Source organism: Populus trichocarpa, chromosome 1, assembly GCF_000002775.5.
Source record: "Populus trichocarpa isolate Nisqually-1 chromosome 1, P.trichocarpa_v4.1, whole genome shotgun sequence".
Taxonomy (NCBI): domain Eukaryota; kingdom Viridiplantae; phylum Streptophyta; class Magnoliopsida; order Malpighiales; family Salicaceae; genus Populus; species Populus trichocarpa.
Window position 1 is genome coordinate 35614494 of NC_037285.2, and position 7955 is coordinate 35622448.

The window sequence follows — 7955 nt, forward strand, 5'->3', positions numbered from 1 at the left end:
CCTTTCCTGTAATTAATTTTTTTTCTTGACATCTTTCAACATTTTTATTTAGTAGGGATTGAGCTTCATATTTTTTTTTCATATATGGTATTTTTAGTCTAGTGAACAGAAATATGAATTTGAAAAGTTAACGCAAATTAACATCCGTTTTTTTGCTTATTTTCTTTTTTGATTTCATCATCTGACTTTGATTTGTTTTTTAAGAATAGCTTTGTGATTTTTTTTAATTCTTTTTTATCAGGTCATTACAATCTTATGACCTGAGCCACGAGTTTTGCAAGTTAACCTGGAGGTTAGCTCACCCTTTATTACCCATGTTACACGTCCATCGCACCAGTGTTTGTAAACCCGGCCCAAGGCCTGGGTCGCCTGGGTCAACCTCAACTTTTTTTATAAATCAAAATAACATTGTTTTGGTAAAAACAAAATAGTCAACGGGTTGCAACCGGGTTTTTGACCGGGTCTTGTCGGGTCAATCCGCCGGCCCAAGCAAGTTTTTAATTATCCTTATTTTTTCATAAACCCGCCCCGGTTCCAGACCTGGGTCGACCTGCCGAGTCGGGTTTTAAAACTATGCATCACACAACCTCGAACTGGGTTTTCTTTTCCTGTTTTATCCAATTTCATATTCCCAAAGGTTTATTTTTTTTTAAGTTATCGGGATCTTTTTTTAAAAATAATTGTATGTTCACTATCGTTACCTATTAATTTACTATCTAATTAAAATAAAATCAATTTATTAAACTCAATTGGGGTTATAACCTGAGTCATTTGTTTGTTTTTATTTATTTAAAACATGTTTGCGACACCTAGACTATCATTGTCTTTTTCTTAATTTTTTATTCTAGTATTGGTTTTTATTTTTATTGATATATGTCTTTTTTAAAAATAATTTTTTGATTTATGTTTCAATTAATATCCCTTCTCTATTATTTTTTATTTTGCATGTATAGAATTTTTTAATAGATGTTTTTTTAATTATTTTATATGTATTAAATTTTTGAAGATATTATTCTTATTTATCTATGCGTTTTCTATGTTTTATATAGATGAACTTTATTTTTTAAAATAAAAAATATTTATTTTTAAATAATATTTAGCAGCTTTGCATAATATTTTTTATTTTATTAAATCAATTTCATATGTATGTTTGTTTCTATTATTATTTGATTGAATAAAAAATTTATTTTAATAAATAAATTGACTAAACAACCAAGTAAATGGTCTGTGTTGCGGGATCAAATATCTTGATCCAAACATGTTTCTTTATTTTTTCAGTTTTATTTTTAGTTATCGACAATGATTTTTTTTCCATTTATTTACACACATGATTATTAATTTATTTAATTAGATGTATGTATAAACTTTTCAATTTATTTTTAGAATTTTTTATGCAGTAAAACACGTTAGAAAAGCTTGCGTATTTAATTTTCATATTGAAAAAAAAATATATAATAAAGAGTTAGTCAAATAACTAGTAAGAACTAAGCAGCATGACATAAAAATGAAAAAATTACATTAATATATTAAATAGAGGTAGTGAATGTTACAATTACAAAAAGACTAAAACTGCTTGGAGTTTCACTGTAAACACCATCATAGAATTACTATGAATTGTAATAATGCTATTATTTTTTTTTCTCTATAATTTTATCATTTTTAAGTTGGATTGGTTTAGGATTGCACTTGATGATTTGCTACAATTGTCTTCATATGAGATTCTTGTGGTCTCAAGGAATAAATTTGGTGATCGGTTGATGCTTGGTTTGGCAAAATTAAATTAAATTAAATTAATTTAGAACAATTTAAGCTTGAAGGAGTGAATTTGAAACTAAAATAAGTGTTAAAGGACTGGGTTGAATAAAAATAACAAATGCACCAACACGTGTTTTTCCAACTCATAACCCAATACTTTGTTTAGCATGTATGAAAGGATAACATGCATCATTGATTTCTTAAAACTCGTATTAGCAGCTGCTGACCAGCAATAAGTTGAGAATTAGAAATAAAAAACAAGCTTCAATAGTGTTAGACAAAGTAAAGGTTATAGAAGTATTTTTACATTATCAGAGCTGGTGAAAGCATCATGGAGTAATTGTTTTTACAGTGATGGAACGTTTATTTACTTGTTCTGTTTTCCAAGTTAAAGGCCTTGTTCTTGAGCATGGTTCCAGGTATCCTGATATGAAACGACAGGTGGAGAAATGTTTTATCTTGGCATGCAATGCATCTTTGGAATGTGAAAAAAGAAGAAGTATTCTTCTAGTTAATTTGAATTTAATTGGAATTGATACTAGATATAAGATATCAAAAACTATGTAGATGGATCGTGGTTAGTTTTAGAAAGTATTTGTTTTACGTTTTAAAAATATTTTAAAAAAATTAATTTTTTTATTTTAAATTAATTTTTTTTAATGTTTTTATATCATTTTAATGGGTTGGTATCAAAAATAATTTTTTAAAAATAAAAAAAATATTATTTTAATATATTTTTTAAATAAAAAATATTTTAAAAAACAATTAGAGTACTATTCCCTATCCATCTTTCAACCCAAATACATAATTTTTATAAGAAGGCTATCATCCATGTGCTGAATACTCCAATCAATCTATTTATTTGCTTTATAGAAATATGGATTAACACTAGTATGAATCCAATTTCGTAATTTTATTATTTTATCTGATTTAAAAATTAAGTTGATTTAAAATGTAAAGTGTAAATAAAACCTACATTATATGATGTAAAATGTAATTTGTTGTTTTTTAAAAATCTATTTTTTTTATCTTTAATAAATTTAATTTTACCTAAATCTATTATTATTTTGGATTGGCATGAAAAAATAAAAACGAACGTGAAGGATTTCTTTCCTTGATTTTAATATTATTATTGTATAAGTGAGAAGTGAACGCTTATTTATAATTAAATTTTAAAATATTTAATTTAGTTTTTACTATCAGATAAGATTGATTTTCTCTAAATTGACACTTCTATTATAGAAAAAAAATAACTTAAGTTATTATTAATTTTAAAATTTATAGGATTATTCCAGATTAGAAGCTCACCCGAACATTCATATTTAATTAAAAAAAATTAACTTAAGTTTTGGACCACCAAAAAAGGAAAGAAAACCCACTTGAACTCTCTCCACTACAATACCGAGAGCAGCCTCCTCCCCCCCGACATCACCCCCAGAGCTCCGACACCACGAGAGAGAGAGTAGGGAGTATAAGAGAAGTCCTTCACTTTTGTTGCTGTAGTGAGATCGGAGACATTCACCTCAGCAGAAGAGGTCGGATGGCGGGTATGATACTAGGAGACGGAGTCCTACTGTCCTATGGGTGGATTTGGAGTTGGTGATCTAAAGTAAATGACCTAGGGTTTTATTTATTTTGACTTCGATTGGGTTTGTTTCTCAAAATCAAATCTACTGAATTGAATTGGTTCAATATGCCAAAGACAGAGACGGATACACCTAAAATGAAGCCGAGACCAATCGTGCGTCTAGGCATCTTCCTCATCTCTCACAGCCTCCTGGTTAGGTACTACTTGCTAGCTATACCCTCTTTGTTTTTCCTTTCTTTCTTATACAAATTTAATTAATTAATTTTAATTTATGATTTCTAATGTATCAGTGTTGTCTGTTGTACGGCTGGGGTTTTAGCTCTCTTGCTGCTTCCACTTCTCGCCAAGAGCACTTACATTTCTGAAAATGCTCTCATGCCAGGTCACTTCACAATTTTTTTTTTATTATTTAAATTTTCTGTGACTGAAAATGTATGCTGCGATGATGCCAGGTTCTGCAAGCAGTATGATCTCTAATCGTGACATTTCAGAGGCAAATAGGTTGGCAAGTGATTTGAGTGGTTTGAATTTTGAACCTCAAGATGCTGCCGCCTTGTATGTGTTGTTTACTTCTTCTCTCTTTTCCTTTTTTTTTTTTTTTGTTTTTTCAAATGTTTATTATATTTAGTTTTGTGCAATTAGTTGTTAAAAACATAATTTTGGCTGGTGGATGAGTCAATCCTAGATTAGTACAAAACTATATTTTGAGTTATTCATCAACACGAAACTGCTACTGTTCTTTTTTTTTTTTTGTTTAATGTCTTCTGAAATGAAGTGGCTTGGTACAGGTCTGATGCATTTTTTCACATTGTTTTCTCTTCACACTGACCTTGCCAAGTATTGAATAAATAGAGGAAAACAACTTTGAAATTATTCTATCTTTATGTTATTTGTACTTAATAATTGTAGGGAAAGTCGAGGGATCCTTACGAAATACATGTCTGACTTGGGTGCTGAAGTTAGTTATCACAAGTTCCACCATAAGCCAAATCAGTTTCATCCGCTGCATTTCTTCTCCAGTCCTGATTCTACAAGTTCAGTAAAGAATTTTAGTTGTTCGGCACACGGTGTCAATACTGTTGGAATAATTAGAGCTCCTCGCGGTGATGGTAAGGAAGCTATTGTCTTGGTGACACCTTACAAGTTTGGAAAGAGTGGTGCGGCAGAAACTTTATCCTTGAGCATTGCATATACAGTATTTTCCTTGCTCTCTCGAGTTACATGGCTGGCCAAGGACATTATATGGTTCGTTGCTGACTCACAGTATGGAGAATATGCCCCCGTTGAAGCTTGGCTAAGAGATTATCACACGCCTGTATTTACTGGTTTGGGCACCCTAAATGCTGATACATGCGTCAAAATTGATGATCTCTATGTATTTGAACAGAAATCTATTGCGCAAAGAAAGATATCTGATGGTTTTAGACGTGCCGGGACTATGGCTGCTGCACTGATATTAAAGGTTGCAGATAGAAACGAACTGTTGGAGGACACTCTTAATATCTATGCTGAGGCGTCCAATGGGCAGATGCCAAACCTGGATCTCATCAATATTGTGAATTATTTAGCTGTACATAGGCAAGGATTGCGTGTAAAGGTTGAGAAAGTTTTGACTCTACTTGATTTGAGATGGCTTGAGATTTTGGGAGAAATGTTTGAGTTACTAGGAAAAGTCGCCAGAAGCTTAAATCCTGGATGGAAATTTGGTATTTCAGCTGCAGATTATATTGAAGGCAGTGCTACACTTGCAAGTTCATTGTATTACCAGGTGCTCTACTCTTTCACTTGACCATGTGAGATTTGGTTTATCTGTTTTGTGTGACAACAACAATTAGAACTAAGTACATGGGATTGCATTTTCTGACTTCCTCTGATCAGTGAGTAAATATTACTTCTTGACATAATCATTTGCTGCTATCAGGCTTTGGGCATTCCCACAGGTCCTCATGGTGCTTTCCGTGATTTCCAAGTTGATGCAATTACTTTGGAGATTTCACCTAAGGTTTTTCCTCATAACAAAGCCAGGCACAATGAGTTTCTTCTAAGAGGAGGCCGGTCAGTGCTTATCTTACATCTCTTTCATTGTCATCGTAACTTGCATTTATATCATAGAAGTACAATGTATCGACATAGTATTTTTAAATGAGTGGTTCCCCTATAGCATGCTATTGTTTAAAAGAGAACTTTTTATTGGCAAGGTCGTGTTGACTTGAGTGGAAGCATTTTTAGTCTGAAGAACTTAATGATCAGTTTTTTTTTTTTACATAGTTGATTTCATTTCAACACATTTTAATCGGCTTTCTGTTAATAAATGTACACCCCTACATGTTTGTGTGTGTCTGTCTATATGCGTCATTAATTTGCTGAATCCCAGTGAAGGATCTCAATTCTTATCTAATTCAAGCAGCGGCTTTTATATATTTATTTATTTGATGTGCAATGATATTACTTGTCTATCTCTAAACCCATTAATCACAACTATGACCACCCTTTGTGGGGTTTGAACCTGCTTGCATTCACAATGCGAGAGCTGCACCACTGCACTAAACAGTAGGTGCTCTGATTTGATTTTTTTTCCCAATGGATTGTTAGTGGTTCAAAATTCCCACTAACACAAAGATAATACTTTGTTAGAATGTATTTGATGTAATGGAGGTATAGAACGATGTTCCATTGTGTCACTCTTCGTTACATTTTATTGTGTCCTACCAAACTCAACATGAGATATTTAGAATGCTGAAGAGATGGTTTTTGCAAAAATTAAGTCTTGACTTTCATAGAATATTGTCTGCTTTAGATTTAGTTTTATCTGGACAATGCTTTTCCTTGATCTTTTTCTTTCTTTTCTTGTTGCATTTTGATTGTGTGGATCAGGACTCATTTAGTGATACAGAGGCCCTGCCATTGCCCGATTCAAAGCAAGTAAATTCATAGTTTTTGTTTTGTTTTTTGGCTGAAGATGCTCCTGTTTCTTGATGCAGGTTGGTTGAAGGAGTTATAAGATCAATAAATAATCTCCTCGAGAAGTTTCACCAGTCATTTTTCCTATACATGTTAACATCTCCCAGCAAGTTTGTGTCAGTCGGAGTGTACATGATTGCTTTTGCACTCCTTGTAGCACCACTTCCCCTGGTAGCAGCTTCACTTTATGCTGATGCTAATCAACTGGATCTTGGTGTCAAAAATACCAAATCTACTCCTACAGCCACTGCTTCTGACGAGCTTGACATCACTTTCAGATCATGGAAATGGCTGTATGCTGCAAAAGAAGTTTTTCTCATTCATGTATGGGGTGCAGCTGTTTCATTGCTTCCATATTTCATTTGTCAGATACCAAACTGCAGCCCAACGTCCAGCTCTGTTATCTGGGTTTTCCTTTCAATGCTTAGCCTCCTAATCTTGTACTTGATAGTGGGTTCTCCATCTACTCACGTCTCTATATCTCAACCTGAGGAGAAGGGCGAATGGGCTATTTTGAAATCAGCGACCATCTCAGCAGTCTTCATTGGTTTGCTTGTCATGTCAGTTGTTAATTTTGCAGCAGCAGAAATTGGTGCGTTACTTTTGGTCCCAATGTGTTTGATGGCTCAACCTTTGAAGCTTGACATGAAAGCTGGGAAGTTAAGGAGTTTCTTGAGGATTATTTGTAATGTGGTTTTGGGTTTTGTTGCATTTCCGCCAGCTGCTTTTTTTGTGGTGAAGACTATATTCGAAGGTTTTGACAGCATTAATATGGGTGACTTCTGGAATTGGATGGAGTCCCTTTGGGCATGGAACAGTGCTACTTACATTTATATAGGTATGGTCCATCTGCCATGTTGGGTGTTGTGCTTACACATTTTACTTCATTCTTGTTGACACCTTTTGTCTGTTTTGACTCTCACTGCACCGTTGAACTAAATTTGCAGATCATTAGGTTAATGAAATTTTTGTTTTGATAGTCTTCTTACTCTAAACTGGTTAGTTATAATGATTCTGACTAAACCACGCTCTTCCATTTATTTTAACAACCATGAAAGACAGACTTGGCCTCTCAGGAACATCTGCACTAAGCATATTACAAAACCCCTTGGAGGTGAAGCCAACCAATCTGGTGGATAATCTAGGAACATTTGCAGCATTATTTGTCTACCTAACATTACATCTAGGAATATGCTGTAGGTCTTTTACATCAGCTATAACAGCTTCAATCTCTCAAGCCATGGATGTTTCTTGGCCAATCCTAGCTCTAAACACCACCTGGGAATCTCTTTCGATAGACAAGCCATAGCCTTTCCCTTTTGACGCCAATCGACCTCCTCTTCACGCCAAAGCTTCTGCTACCAGTGGGGAGGAGCTCTTCCATCTCTACACCTTTTCATCCCTAGAATCTCGACAAACCCGAACCCTAGGGAACCAAACCTCTTCTAAAAGAGGCATCGCAGTTAATTTTTAGAGAACCTTGGTGAGGTTTGAGAACCCGCATGTTGAGGAATTCCAGGTCTCGTGACTGCTGGCAACGTGCAACTCAGGAGCTCTGCTTAGACTCTGCCTTGGCATTCTGCACTGTGCCCATAGGATTTCAAAGACTGCTCCATTTCTAGCTTTCCAAATCATCCAAAACACACAGGCA

The 7955-nt window shown here is 33.9% G+C and overlaps 1 protein-coding gene across 2 annotated transcripts; it reads left to right on the forward strand.

The window, feature by feature from the left end:
* Positions 1-3104: 3104 nt before the first annotated feature.
* LOC7487876 (uncharacterized) lies at positions 3105-7283 on the forward strand. 2 transcript variants are annotated; one of them, XM_024593840.2, is made up of 6 exons: positions 3105-3540; positions 3634-3725; positions 3796-3898; positions 4253-5111; positions 5265-5398; positions 6325-7283. In XM_024593840.2, the coding sequence occupies exons 1-6, from the start codon at positions 3449-3451 to the stop codon at positions 7199-7201; spliced, it is 2157 nt and encodes a 718-aa protein (XP_024449608.2). In that variant the 5' UTR covers positions 3105-3448; the 3' UTR covers positions 7202-7283. The 2 variants fall into 2 exon arrangements, with proteins under 2 accessions (XP_024449608.2, XP_052312557.1); XM_052456597.1 differs by lacking the exons at positions 3105-3540; positions 3796-3898 and having other exon boundaries at positions 3656-3725.
* The last annotated feature ends 672 nt before the right edge of the window (positions 7284-7955 follow it).

Coding starts and splice junctions, on each gene's coding strand:
- LOC7487876 (XM_024593840.2), top strand. CDS start 3,449: ATGCCAAAGACAGAGACGGATACACCTAAAATGAAGCCGAGACCAATC. Junction 3,541..3,633: donor TCTCACAGCCTCCTGGTTAG/GTACTACTTGCT, acceptor CTAATGTATCAG/TGTTGTCTGTTGTACGGCTG. Junction 5,399..6,324: donor TTTCTTCTAAGAGGAGGCCG/GTCAGTGCTTAT, acceptor TTCTTGATGCAG/GTTGGTTGAAGGAGTTATAA.